Below are 25,412 nucleotides of genomic sequence, written 5' to 3'. Positions count from 1 at the left end.
CCCCCCCCCCCACACTTCGGAAAAATTCTTGGCGGCGCTTATTTTTACAGTCCTCTGCCCAGTTCCACGTAACATATTCTTCTAATTAAGAAAGGTTCCTAAAATTTTCCAAGTAACAGTAAAAATTAAGAAGGTTATAATAAAGGAGAGCGTTTGTATCGTGTGGAGTGACTCGGCCAGCCCACATCTATCCGTGACAAAACCACAACCCACAGTTCAGCGTGGATGCAACCCCTCTCAGCAATCATGTGGCCTTTAGATTAGCATCTCTTAAAATAACTGACCCCGAAACAAAAGCCTGTACAGCTGAGCTAATTGAGGCCTCACCAGCCCACACATTTAGATCGAACCGCGTTGCAATGTGGATTGATTTCCAGCTGCAATTTGCGCGTCGTGTCCATGTACAGTGTCCAGTCGAAGGCTCAGGTCAAAGCGTTGGACTCGAGGCTAATTTGTCGCGGCTATTTTGACTGATCCATAAAATACTGATATGTAGATGTTCACATATTATTATTGTTTTTCAAATTATATAAATTACGTTGTTTTTTTATTTTGCTAGTTTTTGTTTATCTTCACTCTTGCTCACTTTGCAATTGGCCTTTAGTCTGTGAAGTTAGCAAGTAAATATTTTCACACATAATTTTATTATTATTGGGGGCACGCGGTAGCGTAGTTGGTTGAGGCACTATGTTACAAGGCGGAAGGTCGCGGCTTCAAGTCCCGATGAGGTCATTGGATTTTTTTTAATTGACCTAAACCATCCAGCCGCACTATGGCCCTGGAGTATACTCAGCCTCTAGCAGAAATGAGTACCAGGAATATTCTTGGAATGTTCTTTGGGGTAAAGGGGGCCGGCGCGTAAGGCTGACAACCTTGCAGCCATCTATGAGCCGATTATCTAGAAAATGTGGGTACCTCAACATCTCACGACTCTATGGGCCTCCAAGGCCTGTTACAGGGATACCTTTAATTTAATTATTAAGATTATTATTATTATTATTCAAATGATAAAAATTACTTTGTTTTTTATTATGTTAATGTTCTGTTTATCTTCACATTTGCTCTTTTTGCAGTTGGCCTTTGGGCTGTGATATTNCATACTTTATGTACTAGGAGACATCGCCTTGATGCTCTCTTTCTTATTCAAGTTTATTTTGGCTCTAAATTCTGCCCTTCTGCCCTGGAAATTGTTGGTCTCCGAGTTCCTGCTCGGTATATCAGAGATTTTGCATTGTTCAATGTTTGCTCCTTATTTAAAAATTGTCCCTCTGCTAGATGCGCAGCAGCTGCTAATGTTGTCTGCAGGGATGTTGACGTATTCGGAGCCTTGAATATTCTACCCAAACAAATTTTAAATATAGTATAACTGTTAATATTTTATTATTTGCATGTCCAGTAAAACAAAATGAATTACGTATTATATTATTATTATCCTCTGTAATTCTATATTATTCATTTCTTAATTAAATATTTATGTTTCATTCCTGAATTCGTAATAACACTTAGTTTAATGATAATGAAATTATTATTACTGTCATAATTATCAGCTATTTGTTTATTTACTTTTACTTTATTCATTATTATTTCTTCAAGTGTTAACCTGTAATTTGTATTTGACTTTTAATAAGATTGTGTATAATGTAATTCATTCTTCTGCACTGTGCTGTGTCTGTAATTGGCCTTGCGGCTGTTGACTCGGCACATTAATAATAAAGAATTGAATTGAATTGAATTTGTAACCACATTAGTATCTATATATTTTTCTCACAGCATCATTGCTGGAGCGAATGCAGCAGTTAAATGGTTAATATCTGAACGTTACGATTTGCTTGGTTCTGTCTTCTGTGTGTGTGTGTTTCGTTGGCTCTTGCGTATTCTGTAATTGGACTTTGGGCTCCTGAACAAAGAAGTGAAATATAGAAGGAATTTAATCAGGAGTTATTCGTCGGTTTCTTCAATGAAAGACCAAATAAATCTCAAGAGTAGTCCATATAAGATTTGTGGTAGCCAGAGTGCCACAGGGGCAGCTTCTTCTCCAAGTTACTTCAGTTTCCCTCTGCCAACTGTCGTCCCACCAATTTTCCATTTTCTCATCTATCGTCCGGGGCTGGTATAGCAAGAACATTTGCGGCCGCAGTACCAAAGAACTGTGTCTCAGCCCATGCCAAGAATAAACAAATAACGAAAAAGAAAAAAAGAACTGGCAACAAGATAAATCCGACTAACTTAATTGCAAGTTTATCTGAGGATATTTGAAAACAAGGTGCTGAAGAATAAGAGGAAGCTGAGGAAAACTGCGTAATGTGGAGCTTCGTACTTTGTATTCTTGGCCAAGTACTGTTAGAACGATCAAATTAGGAAGGATAATTTGTGAATGATGTCACGATTTTAATAATTACTCTTATAAGTGAGTTTTGGATTGATGACCAAATTTATTGGACTATTTGATATAAAGCGTGACTGCACTTTCTAGTTTACTGTTACACACACACGCTAGTGTTCACAGACATGTCTTCATAGCTGTTGCTTGGTAGCTGCTTCTAACGGCGGACGTTCCTTTTCCTCTGAGTTCCCGAACTATCACCGGTCTCAACAGTTTCTCACAACAAATGAACCCCAGCTCTTATCTACCTCACTAACTCGCCAACCGACTGACTGACTGCAACAGTTAACTGGACCTGCTTATATTATCTCGGAACGGAACGTACCGAAGAAAACACTGTTCCTCTGTTGCAATGTAATTGTTGCCGTGGAAATGATGCTTGTTTGTGGAGCCTTAACTTAGCAACGGCTGTTGTATAGTTGCTCATTTCGCGGTCGTTGCCTAACAACGGGTCTACATGCCATAATATTTAACATTGACGGAGGTACGCGATGTTCACACAGAAATGTAGTCAGAATACTTAAGGCGAAGGTATGATTTAGGAGACCTGGGTGTAGACGGGAGGATAATATTAAAACGAATCTTATGTAAATAGGATATGAGTGTGTGTATACTGGATTTGTCTGATTTAGGATAGGGACTAGGGACGAGCTTATGTTAACAATGGCAATGAATATTCGGATTCCATAAAAGGCTGGAATTGTTGTGATCAACCGAATTGTTCTTAACCTGCGAGGGAGGTTACTGCTCCATGGAATTAGTTATAATGTATCTGCTGGGAATTTTGCTTCAGAATCCAATCATAACCATCAAACATTTAAAGATACAAATCAGAGGTTTTAAGAAACTTTTCTAAATTATCATTTTTCATGAAAATTACAGACTATTGTTGGCAGATCCATTTACTGACAGAATTTATACTACAACATAATCTCACGCAGAACCATTACATTTTTATTGTCTGAAGATATATATTGTATCGCTGGGTTTGAGGTTCTCATGACGAAATTATGAATATTAAATCTCTGGAATGTGACATCGTATAATCTGGTAGAAATTTACCAACGTTCCATAGCAACATACTGCCTCTGTCTTCATGGTCGAAGGGTATACCAAATAAATAAGGAACAAGCAGAAGTGTTTTGACTCTGAAGATGGAGGCAGAAAATTTCTTTGAAACTTCGATAAAGTTATACCAGACTACACGGCGCCATGTCCCAGGATATTTATGTTTCAAATGTCGTATAATTTGTACTCCGTATTACGTGCCACGAACAGTTAATGAAGTTAGCATAACTGATGTTGTGGACTTCAAACAGTTTTATTATGCATAATTCATTATCGTCCTTTATTAATAAATTAATAGTTGTTCATCCGTTAATGTTCGTATTTTCGCGTTTGATGACATGTCGATATTTCATTTGGCGGTGTAATTAAATTTCAAATATTAGGATAATAAAATTTAATCCTGGGGAATTTTGTGGACAGTTTGCACATGCGGTTACGTAACCGTCAGCGGTACCGCTGTACATCACCTTTATATCCAGCTTTTTATTGATTTGTTATTGGGTCTATTGGGAAGCCAACTCGATAAATAGACAAAAATATGAATTATGAGGAATGAGAGGTTCTGGCTGAAATATAGGTCCTATAGGAATCGAGGCACTGAAAAGAGAAATATGTAGATGCATTAAACGCATAAATTGAATTTCATTTGTTCTGCGGTTTTAAAAAATATCAACTGGAAATATACGTGAAAATTTTTGAATTAAATTCGATTGTACTTTAAGCTTTATTATTTGATGTACCCAGCTAAAACTATTCAGTTCATACTGCGCTCTTCTCTGAGTATGAAGCCACGCAATTTCGTTTGTGCATACAAATATTTCGGAAGTACGTAATTACCTTAAGATGGAGGTACTATGCTCCTCCGAAACATTTGTATTTACTGAAATACGTGCAGCCTAATCCCAGAAGATTACTGCCCCGAAACGTCTTCTTACTCTTCCCTTTCATCTTCTCCTGCCGTAGCAAGGAACGGACCCAAGTACTTTTAAGAGGCTAATTGACTGTTCCATCTTCTCTTAGGTCATTCTAGATCACATCTTCCAGTAGGATTGTAATTGTATGCCATGAAAATGTTTCAATGGCTATTATTTTCTTCATGTCATTTACAGATTATTTGATTCTTTATGAATTTATCGGGTATATTTTATTGTTTTAAAATATTCTCGTAAAACCCCAACTCTTATGAAACAAGACAGTCACTTATGACAGGAACTAAATTCAGTACTAGCTTAAGCACGGAAGGAGTACATATAGAAACCCTCCGTTTAATAACCTTCAAGATTTGTTTTACTTTTATGTATTTAAAAATAACATGGTACCGTACAGATTGGTCTCTAGATTACGCTGTAAGTTTGCATTTGAGAGACAGTAGAGACAGCTGTAAACCTGAGGTCCTTCGTGGTTTTCCTCCGACCTTCAAATGCCGGGATAGTATTTTGAGTAGGACACGACCACTTCCTTATAAATCCTTAATTCATCGGTATTCTACTGTCTGACGCCTTGCAGTCTTCATACTGGTACACAAAGCTGATTAACTCATTGAAGAATGAAATTCATTTAAATTATATTAAAACCCTTTTCCTCTTTCTCGTAACGACCGCCTCTGTGGTCTAGTATCACAGTTCCTGACTACATATCCAGAGGTCCCTGGTTCGCTTCCAGGCACTACCAGATTTCCTGAGAATTAGAGGGTTTGGAACGGTATCCACTCAGCCTCGCGAGGATAACTGAGGAGATATTTCTAGGAAGTAGCGGCTCCGGTCTAGAAAGCTGAGATTAACGGCCTTGGGAATTCGTTGCGCTGACCACGCGACAACCTCTATCCACTGAAGGTGGCACTAACTTCGCCGACAAATGGCGGTAGCTCGGTCGGTATAGTTCGCTTGCGGACTACAGGCCTAGGAGTTTCTTTTTTGTTTTTATTTTACGATCCTGTTTGGATTTCAAATTATAGATTTGATGACGATGAATTGGAAAGGACTTGGAAAGAAACGGTCTTGTTTCTCATGGAGGGTCTGAGGAAAATCACGGGGGACTCGTTCAGGATAGCTGGTGTGTCGGTCGAGATTCGAACCGAGCACTTCCCCAATACAAGCGTAGAGCGGTACCGTTAGATCATTCTGTTTGGTGATTTGAAAAATAACAACTATTTACTCCGATAATCCTACGAGACGCTGTGGCCAACATTCAAAATTAATGTTAAAATAAGTAGCACACTCAGTTAACACACTGCCGTAAATGGTTAAGAAAATACGTTGAGTGTATGTTACCATCATCGTCATTATTAGAAGATCCGTGATTTTATGATTGTCGCCAATTCTCGAGCTCCTCTTCGTATGCTCTTTTTTATTTCATGTTTTCGAGTTTCCATTGCAACCCATGGTTTCCTTCCACTTTCATTCCTGCTAGAACTTACAAACTCTCTTGTCTTCATCAGATATCCATGCTGAGATTTTACTGACCCTGTTTTATTTTGTAACCTGTGTAGCCTGCTTTCGCTTTCTCTATTTTATCATAAATTCCATCTTCAATTCCAATCTCCTACACAAAAGGATTACGTTATAACTTATTTTCTGCAGACACTTTCCCGAATATACAACCTGAAGTTATATATTTATGAAGAATGTCGTCTTCTGGGATGTGGCGCCGTGTAGATATTTTGTGAAATGACGTTTCAGAGGAACCTACCACCTCCACCTTCAGGGGTAGACAAATCCGCGAGCGAGGAACCAGCGTGAACAGGTGGCTAGCAGACTGAGCCACTAGTCAAAACACTCAGATATGTAAGAACTGGTGGCTCAGTCTGCTAGCCACCTGCTCACGCTGGTTCCTCCCTCACGGATTTTTCTACCCTGAAGATGGAGGCAGTATTTTCCTCAGAAACGCGTTTCACACAAGATCTACACAGTGCCATATCCCAAAAGACGGCATTCTTCATAGTCACCGCTGTGAAAACCTCAAATCCTACATGTTCTCTTTGTGATTTATGATTTTCCAACTTTCAGCTTCATTATTTTCTATAAGAGTTTTACACACATACTTTTCCCTTCTATACATATACAACATTTTGTAAACATTAGATTTAACCTTATGATTACACAGTTTCGTCTTACGTACCAACAATTCTAGATTCTAAAAGGTTCTGACGATGGTGCATAACATTTGAAAATTATTTGTTTTCTAGACTTTTACCCGCCATCCGGTATTCTAAAAACTGGAGAATACAGCGTTTCGGAAACTGCATCTGTTTTCCTTCTTAGGTGAAGGGAGAGACACTCTGTTCCGTCCCTTAGAAAGAGCTAACCTCATTCTTAGCCTCTCCTAAGGGACTCAACAGAGTAAGCGTCTCCCTGTTCTCCTGAGGAAGCAAACAGATCCAGTTTCCGAAACGCTGTGTTCTCCAGTTTTTAGAATACCGGATGGCGGAGAATAGTCTAGAAATCCAGTAATTCTGAGGAGAAATTTAGTAGGTGAGGAAAAACCAACCAGCCTTTAGTCTTGCTGTATTGTGAGGACTGAAAATAAATTGAGGAGGATATGTGAAGTGTAGTTAATTACATAAAGAAAGGTTTACATTAAATTATCTGTGTGTTATTCGTGAGAGCTGACGTTAAACCTTTGCTGAGTCTTATCTCTCGATAAGAATAATTCTGGTAAAGAATACGGGAGAAAGCAAGAGAAGTTAATAGTAGTAAAAACTCACGTAAGAAGTGAGATATCTAATTCAGTTTTCAGTGTGTATTAACTCTAGTATTTACATAACTGTAGCAGGAATGATGGAACATTTTCTTATCACTAGAACATTTCTTACGACTTAACCTAGAGGAAACAAAAGCTTAGGAAGTTTATGGATATTATTGACATACCAATCTCAACACTTTCGTATGTTTACTTAAATTTATTCCTCTATTTATTCAAGCACCACGCTTTGATATCTGTGGGGAGTGGAGGTATAGCTCCAAGTATTCTTCACATCGGATGTAAACTGTTCGCTTCGCATCCAGGCCCGTTAACACCTGGCGGAACACCTCATGTTAGCATTCGGTAGAAACTGAATGAACCTCAAAGCTGCTCTGAGCGCAGTGAAGATGAAAAGAATTTCTTTCCCCACTGGGAACTGAACTCTGATCTTCTAGCCTTAGGCTAGTCAGTATACTAAGCTATCCAGGCTACAGTAATATCATACGAAATTTGAAAATAAATCGAATTTTAAAGGCGTTCGTTAAGATTGTTGTCGTATGACATGTGACACCATGCAGAATTGAATACGGGTATCAAAGATTTCGAAGAGTTTTCTAGATCCATCTTCAGGGTTAAATTCTGAAAATTCAATTTTGAAGATGAGGATAACAAGTTGGTCAGATATGTCCACATCCACCTGTCATGACTTCATGATATGACAGGAGCGCAATCTGTACGGACACTCAAAATATTCTGGTCTATAGGTAACTTCCCTCGTTTGTCTTCAGGAGGTGCTCAATTTTAATCTTTGTCCAGCTATCCTGAGAGGCTTCTCATGGTTTTCTTCACTCCCTCCAGGAAAATTCCTTAACTGCATCTCGATTAGGTTACGATTGCTTCCTAACGAATCCTTTCCAATTCATGTTCTTCTATTATATTTTATGCGACACTGTAAAATATCGATCCTTAAAGCGTCTTAAAGGCACACACAAGGGAAAAATGCATCTCTGAGAAACCTCAACATTGTAATAGTTTTTCTTTATATTTTCGAACATTTTTTAAGATTGAGTCTTAACCATTTAAATGTCGAATTTTATTATGTATGTTATATAAAAGCATGGTTCTTGCTTCCTCGAAAATCGGCCACTTATCTATTCTAAAGCTAAGTTTGTATAATCACGAACATATATTGTCACGTGATTGAGTGACTATACATTGGATTGGATTTGTGGACCACTTATACACACAACTCGTAATTACACTTAATTATGGGTATAGCGCCATCGCTAATTTCCACACATTTAACAAATCCACATGTCACACGCTAAGTCTTTTCCAGGCCGCACTGTCTTCACTTGTAGTTGTCTAGTAACAACTTCTAACAATGCCTATACTCTGGCTCCGGGCTTAATTTCTCTCTGAACGGCTGCTCCCTTCCAAATGCATCTTCTTTTATCTCTTTTCTTCACAGCCTCCCGTACAGAAGTAAGCTCTAACATTGTCCCTTGCTTGTAACATCCCTGCGCAGAGAATATGTTTACCGAGCTGTTGCCCAGAAACGGCCCTGATATTCATCTCACGTCGTTGCATAGCAACGGCTCTACACGCTACAATATCCTCACAGATCTGCTTACTGCTTGCTTCTTGCCGGTTGCAGGCTTAGCTCTCTGTTCAACCCTGAAGATGGAGACAAGGCATTCTCCTCAACATTGGCAAATTATACCACGCCGCAGCTTGTCACATCTCAGGTGACGCCGTTCTTCATACTTATCGCTGTAAGAACCTATCAGCACTTTAAGAATGTTGTTAAATTCTCATGTTCATAACTTGTACTTTTCTCAAAGTATACTTACAATGATCAAGTCAAGGAGGATGAGGTGGGCAGGTCATGTAGCACGAATGGTGAGACGAGGAATGCGTATAGGATATTGGTGAAAAAGCCAGAAGGAAAGAGACCACAGGGAAGACCAAGGCGTAGGTGGGTGGACAATATTAGAATGGATCTTAGAGAGATAGAATGGTATGGATTGGATAGATCTGGCTGAGGATAGGGATCAGTGGAGGGCTCTTGTGAACACGGTAATGAACCTTCAGGTTCCATAAAATGCTGGGAAATTCTTGAGTAGCTGCTGAATTGGCGGCTCCTCCAGAAGGGCTCAGCTCCATGAGTAAGTAACTACGTTATATTCTCATGCCAAACCGAGAGCAAACAAGGAATTTCTAACGCAGATGCAGTACTGATAAATGGGTAGTAAGAAACGTCCAGGAAAATGCATTTGCTATAGCAAAAAGAGACCGCGACGTGAAGACGACGTCTGCAACTTAAAAGCTGGGACGTGGGACTCAGGAATGGAGTGATATATGAGGTCTGATAATTGAATAACCGGAGTGATTCTTTAAATATATTGTCACATTTAGTGAGTATGGCCGACTTCGAAGGCAAGCGTGGGATTCAGACACACTTTCCAACATATCTGCCATGCTTGATTTCGTTGCCTGAAAATATTTTTCGAAAACTTATTCAGTTTTTTATTTTAATAGGTCTGAATGCCTTAGAACAACGTTCATCATTTTAATTTGGCCATGGGACATTTTCGTGCTTGAAAAGTTTTACAGAACACCTACAAAATTATTCTATTTGAAGCTAAAAATCTTGTTTACAAATATGTAATGGTAGTAATAAATATTAAACAATGACATAAGATAGCATACCATTTGATTGCACATACCACATACTAGAAGCAAAACTCACATCTCATTCATTCGATAAATGAAGCTTAGAACCTAATATGCCACATATTTGTGTTTTCAAATACAAAGGGTTGTTTTTATTTTCTTACTTCTCAAAATTTTTATTCGGTTTGTATTGAAAATGGAATGTTTAATTCTCAAAAATGGCCCAGCATTTGGACTTGTCCTATATTTTATCATCATTTGTTTATATTTTATTGAATGTTCATGAGCAATATTTATTTTTACTTCGCAGAAACTAGGAATTTCGCGAAATACCATTCGGAAAACTCTTTCTCATAATGATTAAGAATGAGACTCTTACAATAAGAGTTATAATTTTTAGAAACATGGAAAAGACACAAGGGACCAAATAAAGTAAATATTGTGGCATTTAAACCCGTTGATAGACAACGATCGAGCTATAAAGATCTGTCGCTAAGTAATGGCCCTGCAAACATGATACGCACCTGCAACAGTAGAAGAGCTGTTTGAAGCGGTGCGGTCCTTGCCGAGGATATAAAACGAGAACCAGCCGCCATTGCAGAATAGTCTTGAGACGGTAGTTAGAAGAGTAGGAAGTAGTAAAACAGTCGCCAGTCGGTAAGAACCTGAGCACGGAAGCATAGGATGTGGTTGGGATCCGCCCCAGGCAACGACTGATGTAGATACAGTAGAAAAATAAGATTTAGTGCGTCCTGTAGTAAATTGCAGTGTGTGTGAATTAGCGATCGTGCTACAGTTACTTGTAGTTACGCTCTGTAAATTTTCAGTAAACCAAATTACTAACCCAAACCCCGTCTATAGTCACTCATACACGTGATAGTATGCAGAATTTTCCAGAATTGATATCATTTTAAGAGGAATATCTTACGACATATGATAATGCCCTGTAGACTAGCCAAGGCACGCGGTTCTTTCGTGCAAATATATTCTTCCATCTTAAGGGTCGAATAGAGAACCAAGAGAGAAACCAGCATTGAAGCTGCTGTCTAGTTGTTTCCGTCTGCTTGCTCGAATTACTCTTTAACCCTGAAGATGGAGGCAGTCAGTTGCCTGCTTCTTATCGATTGCTTGCTTAGCTTATTCTTCGACCTTGAAGATAAAGCTGAAAAGTAACCAGCGAGAAGCCTCTTCCTGCGACTTGCATGCTGCATGGCCAGCTTATTCTTGAATCCTGAAGAAAAGTGTAATACATTACTCCGAAATGTCTGTGGACATCTATTAAAGTACATGACATCACATCACAGACGCGCAGTGATACATGGGAAGATATACAGGGTGATTCTAGGTTTAGAATCCCATTGTACGTTTCACAAAGAACAATCGGCATGTTACTATAGATATGTACTACTATATCAAGGGTGGAAAGTCGTTGGCAGAGATACTATACGTATACTTACTATACTTCTGCTGGTTACCAGTGATTGCAGATTCTGCCCACATTTATCTCTTGCAGCCACTTAAAAATACAGTGTGATTCTAAATTACTGTAGGAAAACCAGAGCGTAATTCAGAATAACCCTGTATTTAATAATGCAAAATCCACATGGCCAAGCCAAGAGCTTGGTACTTACTAATAGATGTACTACTATAAAATTCCTTAAATTGAAAGGTAAAACATTTGGGCGGCTTTTCTGAGAAGATATACTATGTTGAAAACACCGGTTCTCGTCCGTTCACCGAAGTTAAGCAACATTGGGCGTGGTTAGGACTTGGGTGAGTGACCGCTTGAGTACACCACGTGCTGTTGGTACTTCATTTATGGGCACGCGATATGCTACATGCTGGTTCGAGTCCAGATGAGGTGGATTTTTCCTTCCAGCCGCGCTATGATCTTGCGGTCGACTCAGCCTCTAACAGAAATGAGTAGCAGGAATCTTCCGGGGTGGGTAAGGCGGCCGGAGCATAAGGCTGACAACCTCACTGCCATCTGTGAGCCGATTCTCTAGATAATGTGATACCCTCCACGGCCTGTTACAGGCACTGGATTATTTCATTAATCTTTTTTTCTGAATCGTATTTGAAGAACTTAGTCTCATAATCAGTTACTGTTCTGTATTTCAGAAACCCATATCCTTCAAAAACTCTTGCAGAAATAAGTAATAATTTACTGAACTACGATATATAATGAACTCAAACGTTTGTTTGGCATAATTTGCCGAATCATACAGTCATATTATGAAACACGTCGAGACTTCAGTTGATGCACAAAGTCATCAGTCCGGTTATTTATTTTTCAGACCTCTCCAATATACGCAGATCTCGTGTTCATATTTTACGTAATACCATATATGTATTATAGTTATATGGAAGCACCCTCCGCTTTATATATACTAAATATGTGTGTACATAGACCTATAAGTAAATATTTACGACTCCTTCACAGCTGACTCTGCATCTCGCTTCATAACCTCCACATTTCCATCTCTTTCCCCGAGACTCCTTTTCAGAGTCTCTTACTTCCATTGCTGCATATAAATCAATTTTCCATCTTTCCCTACGTCTGCCAAGTTATCGTCTTCATGGGTAATTCAGTTCAGGATTATAGTTATTAGTTTTATTTCAGACAATTGTGGAAAATGTATATAATTTTAGCATACATTTTCATTTTCCAAAGAAAAGGTAGGCTTAGGCAGTCTCCATGTTTGTCTGTGTGCCTGTGAATCCCCTCTGTTGACTTCTGAATGCCTGATCCAATCTATAAGAACGGGTATGCACCTCAGTCAATCCCTCCCATCATTCTGTGTGTCTGCATGTGTGAATCCCTCCTATCGTTCCTAGGTAAAGGCTCAGTAAAGTGTATCCTTCGTTTCATTGCTAGGCAACGGCTCAGTAAACACGTTCCCGCAGCAATGGATCAGCGCAACAATAGAAGAATTTTTGGACGCGTATTTCTGTGGGTCTGTCTGAGAATCCCCTTGTCGCAGCCAGGTAACAACTCGGTAAAGACTTTCCCGTGGCAACGACAATTGTTAGAGGTGTCGTTTTCTATGCGGCCCGTGACGTATCAAAGGAAAGGAGACGACTAGTTCGTCCCAGAACTTCTTGTTGTTTTGTATATCAGTAGATAGAATATTGCATTGAATTAAAGGGCGAGAGATGAATAATAAATTGGAAAACATTTGGAAAGAAAGAGTACTAATCGGAGTTTCTCAGAAGATACTGAGGAAAACCATAAACATCTCACTCTGGATAATCAGTGTCTCGGCGGAAGTTCGGAGGAACTAGCGCATATGAGTCAAGCCTCACCGCTACGCCTTCTCACTCAGTATATGTACGAGTATATCACAGTAGCAAATTCTGATTTTCTTCCTTGTTTTGAAAGGATTCTAGAAAACTAAAATTAAAGGCCGTGGGGATTCGTTATGCTGACAACGCGACACTCTCTATCCGCTAACGTTGGCATTAACTTCGCCGACAAGCTGTGTTTGCTCGGTCGGTATAGTTCGCTTGCGGACTAAAACCACGGAGGCTTATGAAATCAACTTTCTGCATGTGTCTGTGCGTCCCCCTTATCATTGTTAGGCAACAGCTCTGAAAACACGTTCCAGCGGCAACGAACACACACGCAACAATGAAAGAAGTATTCTAAGTTGTGTTTTCTATGTGGTCCGTGTCATATCAAATAATACTGCTCATTAAATTGTATTGATGTCTTGTCCTTCTCCTAGTGACACATAACGGAAGAGTCAAATATGGAGTGAGATCTAAGGTAGGCCTCATACTGGCATGCGTCAAGACGTGTAACAGTCAAGAGACAATGTCTGCTACATGACGCAAAGAAAAAGCACAGTTGAAATGAATGAGATTATGAAAACCGCCGCACACCTATCTGAGTCATGATGCTGACGTCAGCTTCATGCTGACGAATCACGAATGAAGCAAGACTGCGTCTTTGGCTGCTTGTCTTGACGCAGTTGGTGTGCGGCCGCTTGAACAGCAGTAGACTCAGCGCACGTCACCGCTAGATGAAGCAGAATAAGCTACCATCTGCCAGCAGCACTCAATCAGTCATTAGGCTATAGAAAATTTTTGTAGCTTCTGAGAGTTTTACCTACGCAGAAACTCCTCGTTATGATATTCGAAGGTTCATCATATCCTTAACGATACCTCTGTCTCTAATCTTCCTGGGAGTTAAAGGGCGGCCGGAGAGTAAGGCTGACAACCTCACCGCCATCTGTGAACCTACTGTCTAGAGAAAATGTGGGTGCCTCGACGTCTTACAATCCTATCGGCCTTCACGGACTGTTACAGGAATACCTTTACTCTTTTACCTTACCTCTCTCTTCTTAACCTGAATCATTTTAGTTCTACATAAAGAAAATTTATATTAGCTTTTTTTTCCGGTCCAAGTCTCGGCGTCGCTATAACCAATTAAAAACTAATCATTAAATATAACAAATGAAATTATTCTTAATTCTGTTGATTTATTTAATAAGACCAGTTACCAGGCAGATTCGTGACGTGTTAACACTATAGACTTGTATTCAGAAGGTGTTAGGTTCGAATCGCGCCGAAAACCTTGCTACCCTTACCTCTTACCGTAGCTTTTCCTCAATTTCACTAGGATATATTCGGATAGTGAGCCGGTCACGGTAGCCGAGCGGTCTAAGGCATGTACTGTCTTCGCTCGCTTGGGAACCGGGATCATGGGTTCGAATCCCACTCAGGGCATGGATGTTTAGTTTGTGTGTGTGCGTATTTTTGTGTTCATGTACAGGTAGAGGCCTTGCGACGAGCTGATCACCCGCCCAAGGAGTCCTACCGAATATGTAAGATCTAGTGAAACCGAAGTGAACGGAGAAGTTCATGGAGGTAGGCCTAGGCCCACTGGGGCTGTAGTTCCAAGGAAAAATATTCGGATAGTACTCCGATTAGGCCGCAACCTTTTCGTTCCAAATTCTTCCCGCTTCATTGCTTATCTATCATGCAATAACTGGGCGGTGTATGGACTGGGCACTGAGAGTGCAGTAAAACGATTCACAGAGAAAAACAAAACCAGCTTCATATATTCTTCAACGAAATTTGTGTGTGTTTGCAGTTACAGTCATGTCATATCTATCTCATTCTCCTGTAATACGTCACTATAGCAAAATTAGAAGCAGATTAGAAATCAGTATATACCTCATTAAATACAATTTGCCTTTCCTACTTACTAACATCTCTTGCATTGAAACGGTATTTGTAACATTCTTGACACATTTTTCTAAAACATCTAACTCTGAGGAGTAGCCATTAAAAAGAATTATATCATAAAAATGTTTTACTGAATGTTTCAGTACTTTGCAATTTATTTCTGTGAAAGTGTTTCATTGGGCAACTCCAAAGGGCTTCATGCGTTCCTGCCATGCCTCAAAGCACCCTCGAAAATCATTTTGTGAAAGCCCATTCTGGAACTCTGTCCTTTTCTTTTTTCTGGATGTCCTCAACCGATTGAAGATGTCTTTTTTCAGTAAACATTTTAACTTAAGAAAGGTGAAAGAGTTGTACGGAGAGAGATCTGACAAGTAAGGGGCGTGATCGAGTAGAGGAGCTTTTTTCTTGAACAGAAACTCTCAAATCGATATGGCGTTGTTTGGTGAGGCTCCGTCCTGCTGCGTACCCCAACCATTCTCCCCCATCTGCTGTCCTTTCTATCGAATTCTTTCTCGCAGTTCGACAAGAGCTCAATCTAATGCTCTGATTCAAAGTCTGACCGGATGGGACACACTCAGACGTAATTCTTTTAACATCGAAGAAGACACAAGCATTGTCTTGAAATGGTATTTTGACATTTTTCCTATCTTTAGTGTTGGAGAGGGAGTTGAGTTCACTGCCGTTAGATTTCTGGGTCGAATGGAAACAGTCAAGTTTCATTGAAAGTGATGACATTGATCAAAAAGTCTGGAACTTCTTCGATTCTTTACAAAATATCGCAAATATTTTATCTTCCCTTTCCGATTTCTTTTCCTTGTTCAAGATTCTACGGCACTATCTTGGCGCAGACTTTTCTGATGTTAAAATTATTGGTTATAATTTGTCTTCCTATTCTCTTATCTACATTTAATTCTTCTGCTTCCACTCTGTTGATCAGGCAGCGATCATTTAACATAAGATTCATCTCTTTTTTTCACATTCTCTTCACTTCTCTCTATCACTGAATCACCAAGCTCTTCAACGTCACAATCTTCCTCTGTTTCTTCAAAAAAATCTTATGACTTAACGGAAATATATGTCCTCCATAGGTTTCCCTCTCAATATACCTCACGTTAAAAGTTGTAGTTTCCGTTGGTGTTTTTTTTTTATGTGACACTAACACTTTGTTTGATCTTGACGTGTGCCATAATTTTTGTGTTCAGTGAAAACACTTCTTCACATGAAGCCGTAAAATTCTACAATAAGTGAAAGTGTTTAAAAAAAAGCTTCAGAACACATCACGAAAAATGTAACCCACCTTGGAAAATCATTAATATATTTTTTTCCTAAAAATTTCTATCTTTTGGGATGTTACTCCGTGCAGTTTAGAGGAAATCAGCTTACGTTTAGCAGGAATACACAAGCGTCAATTTGCAAGATCGGAGAGGAAACCAAGCAAAAATCCAGCATGAAACAGGAAACAAGCAACTCTTCAACCCTGAAGATGGAAGTAAATTGTTCATTTGAAACATCTATCGACTTTCACAAGAACTTTACTGCGTTTTACCAAAGAATACGACTCTCTTCATAGACACCGTTTTGATAACTTTGAGTCCACACTTTTTTTCTTGTGACGCTGTCAGTGTCTACGCTGTTCAGCGTCGAATGGTACTATGATCGGTGAAGTGGGAAGGATTCGGATGGAAGCGGTCGTGGCATACTAGAGGCAACGTCCTGACAGTTGTCTGGAAATAAGGAAAACAACGAAGCACCTCAGATAGGGTACACGGTCTCCTAAATGGGAATCCAACCGGTCACCTCCCGGGTACAAGTCTAGAACATTGCCGTTCTACTAACCTGTTCCATGTTGATATCAAGGTCGTCAGAAATATTTGGAAGTTAAATGATCTGCATTGCAAATTGACACATGAAGCGATATATCACATGAAACGATGTATCGAAGCTTATAATGGAAACCGGAAATATGTCCGACAGAACTATAGAAGTGTAAACTAAACCAAGTTTATTCTCTCGTTACCGGTGATTTGTTACATAATGTACGTAATCAGCATCAGTTTAAATTCGTGACTGCTTGTTACAAAATCCATTTAAAACGACAAATCATGCAGGCTGATTGCACGGTACATTTTGGAATGTCTCTGCCTTATACAGGGTTATTCATACTGAACCATACTGTTTTATAGTGTTGTGACTTCACAAGAACGGATGCAATATTTCATGTAATATTGAAACGTGTGTCAACAGATAGAGGGCTATGACTAGGGTGCGGAAAGTGGAAATGGGGCTTTTATGATCTGTCATGGGATAAGATAGACAGGCGAAATTCACGCGTGAAGAAACCGGAATAAAATTCAGTGAAACATCAGTGAATGTATATATTTAAAAATATAAATCAGATTGATTCTGCCTAGTAGCTAGAATAGAAAGCACGAATACCAAATAAAGTTTGAAAATATAAACTGATATGAAGGAATATTTTAGGTAGACCCAGAAAAAATTGTTTCATGAAATTTATATATGCTAAGCATCTGAGCAGTAAAGGAAAGAAAATAAGTTATAATACTGCTTTCATACGATAGAACATTTATTTCAAGTTGTTTCCAGTGTGTCTTGCTCCAACCAGGCGAACAAGAAGCCGCTCAATTTTCAATAGGAAGCGCGTGAAAATATTCGAGATTTATGAGATTTGGTTACTACAGATATTTATGTATTCTGGGTGTAATGAAGGAAGAGCATAATATTTGGGCGTATTTGCTCAAAGCAAGAACTGTGGAAGTAGAAAAACAGCCGTTGCTAGGTATTGTCCGCGCGCAACAGTAGAGGAAGTGTTATGATACGTGACGCGTACAGCAGGTGCTATGGACCGATTGGGTAAGCACGTACTCGGTGACATTACACAATAGAAGATGTTTTGTAAGCGGTGTTCTCTGTAGGTCCACTCCGAGGCTATATGACTCGACCGACCGTGTTCAGTTCAGAGAGTAATTGCAGTACAGTTGAGCGTTCAGTTGTGGATTGTTAACCAGCGGGAAACAGAATGTGAAGAATCTCCATTGTTAAGATTTGTTACCGGGAAACATATAGTGAAAATATTGTAGAGGAGTAGCCATTATGGCTATTTGTTACCAAATAAAAACTAGTGAAAGTAGACGGAGAAAACAATGTGGAGTGATTTGTAAAATATTGAAATCAGCAACAGTGTTATAGTTATTTGTAGTTTCGACATGTAAGTGGTCAATAAACAAATTCATCAATCCAAACTGCGTCTAGAGTCACCACAAAAAACGTGACAGTATAAAGACAGCTAACAAATCGTTGCAAAATATGACAAGACTTGAAATATTTGGCGACGAGGGTAACATATCAAAGTTATATTTACGAAGAAACTTGAAATATTTGCTACTATTCATTTCAAAGGATTCTTTAAAACTCGAATATTAAAATATACAAAACTATATTTTTGTTATTTCTCTCATTCTTTCAGGTGTGTCTGCAGAGGAATTCCTGGATGAATTAGGCCAGGAGCTAATTGTAACAACGTGCGAGAAACGCTTAAAAGAACGAGCGTTTCGCTGCCTGGGAGGTAACCTACAAGAGTTCCTAACCACTTTAGATGGAGTACACGACGTACTGCAAGGAGAGGGAGCGCCAGAGCGAGCCAGTTTCGTCTGCACTGCCGACCCGGCCGGTCACCTGGACCTCCTTTTCGCCACGGAACGGCCGGCCGTTGCATTGCTTCTATTGGGCAGCTTGAAGGCCATCGCTAATCGCTTTTATCATACTGACGCTTCAATATCCGTCAGCAGCGATGATGATCCAGGTCATTACCGGTAAGCTGAATATACTACATTAAATATTTCACACGAAATACTGAGGTTTATGTATTCCTTACAGTCTGATAATGAAATCTATGATCCAGCACACCAAATATGAATACCTACGATCAGAGAGAATCTTAATAAAATTGAAGCCATTTAAATCATGCCAAAGCCTCAACATTTATTTTCATAAGATTTGTTTTAATAAAAGTACATATAATTTACTTACGTCTAGCTTCGTGTCCAATATCATCGTTTTCCAGAATGTTTACTTACCAATTGGTTCATACTAGAAGGGCAAATAAATAGTTCCTTCGCCGAGTAACATGACCACTGCAACTAAATTTTGATTATCCACACAAGGAAGTTGTAATGACATGTTAAATATAAAACACAAATTATAATAGCACGAAGGCCGGTCCCGGTAGCCGAGCGGTCTAAGGCATGTACTGTCTTCGCTCACTTGGAGACCGGGATCGTGGGTTCGAATCCCATTCAGGGCATGGATGTTTAGTTTGTGTGTGTGCGTGTTTCTGTGTTTGTGTACAGGTATAGGCCTTGCGACGAGCTGATCACCCGCCCAAGGAGTCCTACCGAATGTGTAAGATCTAGAAAAACCGAAGTTAACGGAGGAGTTCATGGAGATAGGCCTAGGCCCACTGGGGCCATAGTGCCAAGGAAAAAAATAGTACGAAGACATAAACAGGCTTCTTATAAATTTAGCAAGTAAGAATTTTCTTCTAGCAATTGGCAGTATTTATTCAAGATATCTGAAACAACAAATAAACGCCTTCTAAGGCTTCCGAAGATTCATAACCACAAAAGCGCATTAAAAGTACTAAATATCGAATCGTGTTCCCCGTGTCTTTAACTAGGTAGGAAGCAGAGCCATCTGCTTTCCGCCTGTTTCGGACTCGTTTCTTGTTTCACTTATCCTTCGAATGTGAAAATGGGGGCCGCACGTTCCTCCGAAAAGCCACTTGACTTAAAAAACACTACAGGACCTTAATTCCAGAATATATAACTCTTATAAAATACTTTTACTCTACCTGCACTTGCATAACGTTTGTTCTATTACGTAGTGGAATATTTATTGAAATGTTCAGTTTGCTTCAAAATTTGTTTCTCTCGTATTTTTATGTAGTTACTGAAATGAAATCTGCTTCAGAACTTAAGAGCATATCTATCGCAGTCAGGAGCCTTGACGATTGAGAGATCGGAATTCAAGTCCTGGTAGTGTCAAGAATTTTCTTTTCTCCACGTCGTCCAGGCAGGCTATGTGGTCCACCTAACCTCCTATCCAATGGATACCGGAGGCTCTTTTCCCGGGGGTAAAGCGGCCGAGGTGTAAATCTCACCATTCGCCTCCAGATAGTGCCAAGGCAAAGCTAATTTGGATCCATACATCCACTCCCCATACACCTTCATGAGTTAGCGCTTAATTAGTTAAGCACAGGGACATCTTTACCTTTCTGCAGATGATGGAAACACTTTCACATACGCCTGCCAAAATTTCTATGTAGGCAACCCATATATCAGTGTGTCAGATTTAGCTGCTGCGGCCGTAACAGTGAGATAGACATGAGACTTGGCACCTCTGATGGATGTGGGAACTGCGCGTGTGACAGTGTTGTATTTATTGAGAAAACATTGACTTCACAGAGATAACCAATACCGTAATATTTGTGCACCGGAAAGTATGTTTAAATGTCAGTGCCTATGTTGAAAATGTTGCCGAATGAAGTTACACATGAATAAACGTGAATTCAAACACTGTTAAAAGAGAGCGACACGACATGTTGCTATAATCTATTCTGAGTGTCTGCGGACTGCGTGTACAAAAACATTAGCGATATCATGTTCTCTTCTCACTGGCATACAGGACGGGAAACTTCTCTTCGCACTGTATACATGATACCTTCTTCAGTGTAACAGTAGTGCGTTAAGACACGATGGACAGGAAACAGGCTCCTCACCTAAATCTAGTACCAAATTTAAAAATGTTATAAAATTATAGCCCACTTCCCATTTATTTACTTACTCACTCACGGAGCTGAGCCCTTCTGGAGGAGCCGCCAATTCTGCAGCTACTCAAGAATTTCCCAGCATTTTATGGAACCAGAAGGTTCATTACCGTGTTCACAAGAGCCCTCCACTAGTCCTTATCCTGAGCTAGATCAATCCAATCCATACCATCCCATCATATTCCTCTAAGATCTATTTTAATATTGTCCACCCACCTACTCCTTGGTTTTCCTAGTGGTCTCTTTCCTTCTGACTTTCCCACCAATATCCTACATACATTCCTCTTCTCCCCCATTCGTGCCACATGCCCTGCCCACCTCATCCTCGTTGACTTGTTCATTCTAATTATACTTGGAGAAGAGTACAAGTTATGAAGCTCCTCATTATGCAGTTTTCGCCAACCTCCTATCACTTCTCTCTTCGGTCCAAATATTCTCCTCAACACCTTGTTCTCAAACACCTACTTCCCCATACGCCTTCGAAATATGGGGCTTAATTTATCAGCTCTACTTTTACGTAACGGTAAGTTTGCTTGTGTAATGTGTCGGCATTTAAAAGGAACTTAGTTGTATTGTCACGATTTAGATTGTGACTATAAACGGGGTTTGGATTGGTGAACTGATTTATTAACCACTTATACCCACGACTCGGAACTACAAGCAATTACAGAGACACAGCTAATCTCCACAATTCGAAAATCACAGCAGCACCCGCTAAGTTTTTCCCAGCTTACTGTATCTTCACCAGACGTTCCCTGGCAACGGCGTCTAACAATGGAGATTCTTAAGCTGCATGCTCTCAGGTTCTAACTTCATAGCCTCCCATGCAGAACTGATTAACAACTGACTTCTTCCTTTGCTTATAACATCTCGGCACGGACCACGTAGAAACACCCCGTTTCCAACAGTAACTATATTGTTGCGTGTATATTCGTTGTCGTGGGAACGTGTTTACCGAGGCGTTGACTGAAAACTGTTGTTGTTTATAGAGTCACCGCTTAGCAAGGGGTCTCTACGCCACAGTTTACATCAAGTTTACTTGTTGGGAAAATAGATGCAGGTAGGTCTTCATATGAAGACTGTTCGGTTATATATAAAATTATATTATAGCAACAAACCTTAGCAACTCTCTGCAGTATAAAATTCCACGATAATCCCCTCAGCAGAAATAGAGTTTTTACGTATGTGCTGATAGGTGAATAGTCGTACTGAATATAATAGGACCGTGTTCATAATTTTTTATTGCGAATTTTCCCCATCATGTTATCAAAATTCATGATGAAATAAGAGCTTAGAGGAAGAATAACTATTAAGTGATTTGGATTAGTACAGATCTAAAATTATGAATAGTTCTATTGACCTAATCTCTGAATATAAATTGTATTTCAGGTTTTCGCCGTTAGTGCTTATTATATCAACGGTTTTTTGGGAGTACACGTAGTAGACTGTCGATTTTCCAACGTTTCATCAAATATTGCAGCTGAAATCTTCCGAATCGAAGACATTAAACCTGAAGATGCCAGCTGTAATGTTCACCGATACGTTTGAAAAACTTAAATTGTTCTAAATGGTGTATATCCGGTATCGAAAATTGTACATTAAAATATTTTATCCTGGTAGTTACATATTTTCCAGTATTATTAATATTCTTAGAGAGAACAGTGTCACCGGTAAAGGAATGGCACTCATTTAGCACTAATACTGAGAGGTTGATGCTTTCCTCAGGGAAAGGCATTAGTTTCTCTCCGACTAATTCCTGCTCGGCACGTGTGGGGGGATTAAGGGGGAAGGGATCCCATGTTGTCTTACATCATGAACCTCAGTGGAATTCAGAAGCGCTGTTACATTCTAGGTCAATTTTGCTGTTGAAACTATTAGTGTCAAGTGTGTGTGTGTGTGTGTGTATATATATTGTTTTCTTTCACGTAGGATAGACATGTAGAATTATATCTCCAATAAGCCTTGAACAATTCTGTTGGTCTTCTTGAAACTCTGTACTAAAATAAACCTTGATTTTTCTTTGCTTGTCTTATGCCTCCTTCCAATCAAAATTCGGAGTCAATTCTAACACAGTAATTTTCACATTTTGAACCAACTTTGAAAGTAAGATCGCCCCATAGTAAGGAACCGCTTATCATACAGCCTTACTTTTTTCTAGCTTCAAAATGTATAAAACCAGAAGGCGCGTAGGCTCTTTCAGTCAGAATAGAATTACGACTACTCCAAGTGGTCCAGCATCTATGCTACATAAAATCACGTCGATCCACATCACGATTCATTAAGGTTATCACGTAACACATTCATCCAAATCATGATCCAGCAAGTATTTCACGTAATACACCCATCCAACTCACAATCCATTATGAATGTCAAAAAAAACACATCCATCCGAATCACGATCTAGTAAGGATATCACGTAATACATCCATCCACATCACGATTCATTAAGGTTATCACGTAACAGATTCATCCAAGTCACGATCCAGTAAGGATGTCACGCAACATCCATCCACATCACGAATCATTAAGGAAGTCACGTAACACATCCATCCACATCACGGTCCAGTAAGGATATTACGTTAACACATTCATCCAAGTCACAATCCAGTAAGGATATTACGTAACATATCCATCCATATGACGATCCAGTAAGGTTATCACGTAACAGATTCATCCAAATCACGATCCAGTAAGGATGTCAGGTAACATCCATTCACATCACGATTCATTAAGGTTATCACGTAACACATTCATCCAAATCATGATCCAGCAAGTATTTCACGTAATACACCCATCCAACTCACAATCCATTATGAATGTCAAAAAACACATCCATCCGAATCAGGATCTAGTAAGGATATCACGTAATACATCCATCCACATCACGATTCATTAAGGTTATCACGTAACAGATTCATCCAAGTCACGATCCAGTAAGGATGTCACGCAACATCCATCCACATCACGAATCATTAAGGATGTCACGTAACACATCCATCCACATCACGGTCCAGTAAGGTTATCACCTAACACATTCATCCAAATCACGATCCAGTAAGGATGTTAGGTAACACATCCATCCAAATCACGATCCAGTAAGGATGTCAGGTAACACATCCATCAACATCACGATTCATTAAAGATGTCACGTAACACATTCATCCACATCACGACCCAGTAAGGATCTCACGTAACACATCCATCCAAATCACGATCCAGCAAGTATTTCACGTAATACACCCATCCAACTCACAATCCATTATGAATGTCAGAAAACATCCATCCGAATCAGGATCTAGTAAGGATATCACGTAACACATCCATCCACATCACGATTCATTAAGGTTATCACGTAACAGATTCATCCAAGTCACGATCCAGTAAGGATGTCACGCAACATCCATCCACATCACGAATCATTAAGGATGTCACGTAACACATCCATCCACATCACGGTCCAGTAAGGTTATCACCTAACACATTCATCCAAATCACGATCCAGTAAGGATGTTAGGTAACACATCCATCCAAATCACGATCCAGTAAGGATGTCAGGTAACACATCCATCAACATCACGATTCATTAAAGATGTCACGTAACACATTCATCCACATCACGACCCAGTAAGGATGTCACGTAACACATCCATCCAAATCACGATCCAGTAAGGATGTCAGGTAACACATCCATCAACATCACGATTCATTAAAGATGTCACGTAACAAATTCATCCACATCACGACCCAGTAAGGTTATCACGTAACACATTCATCCACATCACGACCCAGTAAGGTTATCACGTAACACAATCATCCAAATCACGATCTATAAGGATCTCACATAACATCGATTCAACTCACAATTCCCTAATGATAACATAACAGCATATCCACCCTCTTCTCAATCGAGTAATTATACCATCTAACAACAAATCCACCCATATTACGATTCAGCAACTGCTCCTTCTAAGAACATTATAAATGACAGTGGGACAAAATCTTAATAACAAGAACACCGAGAAGAAGGGAAAGTCACAGTACGAAGTTAGCTACAGTGATGAGACACAAAAATATCATTGCAAAAGAAATAATTTCTCGTACATAATATCATAAGGGCCAGTCAGACGTTCACAATAATGACGGACGCTAATCATTTTATGATTCGCGAGACGTGGACGAAGAGGCCCCAGAACCAATACAGTAATGAAGTATGTGATTTAACACGTTACAATTTTGTAATATTTACACGTAAGTTTTCAATTTTAAAATTTTTGTTTCGAAGTCATGTCCAAAAATATGTATCCATATTTTGTATCCGCGATAGTGAATCGGGTTTCTGAATTCTCTAAATATATGCTGTCTCCATCTTCAGGGTCAGTCTTATTATCCAGGAAGCTTGTTCCTCGAAAGCGGTGACACTCATCTACAGCGCTGCAACCTGTCACAACCCACAAACCCACAAACTCAATCCACAACTTTCATTGAAACCTTTGCTCTTAAGAAACTTAAGATATTCTGGGATTTACTGTCATGTAAGTTGTAGGTAATTACAAACGTTTCGGAAGAGAC

General features: G+C 39.5%; 1 protein-coding gene across 1 annotated transcript in view; it reads left to right on the top strand.

The window, feature by feature from the left end:
• LOC111863428 (head-specific guanylate cyclase) overlaps nt 1-25,412 on the top strand; it is a 366,348-nt gene that overhangs the window by 216,968 nt on the left and 123,968 nt on the right. The window contains exon 4 of the mRNA XM_023849758.2: nt 18,486-18,831. Within this exon, the coding sequence (XP_023705526.1) occupies nt 18,486-18,831 (346 nt within the window). The remainder of the gene's footprint in view (nt 1-18,485; nt 18,832-25,412) is intronic.

This window comes from Cryptotermes secundus, unplaced genomic scaffold (assembly GCF_002891405.2).
Source record: "Cryptotermes secundus unplaced genomic scaffold, Csec_1.0 scaffold964, whole genome shotgun sequence".
NCBI lineage: Eukaryota > Metazoa > Arthropoda > Insecta > Blattodea > Kalotermitidae > Cryptotermes > Cryptotermes secundus.
Note: the sequence above shows the minus strand (reverse complement) of the source record. Positions and strands in the feature narration are given on the sequence as shown.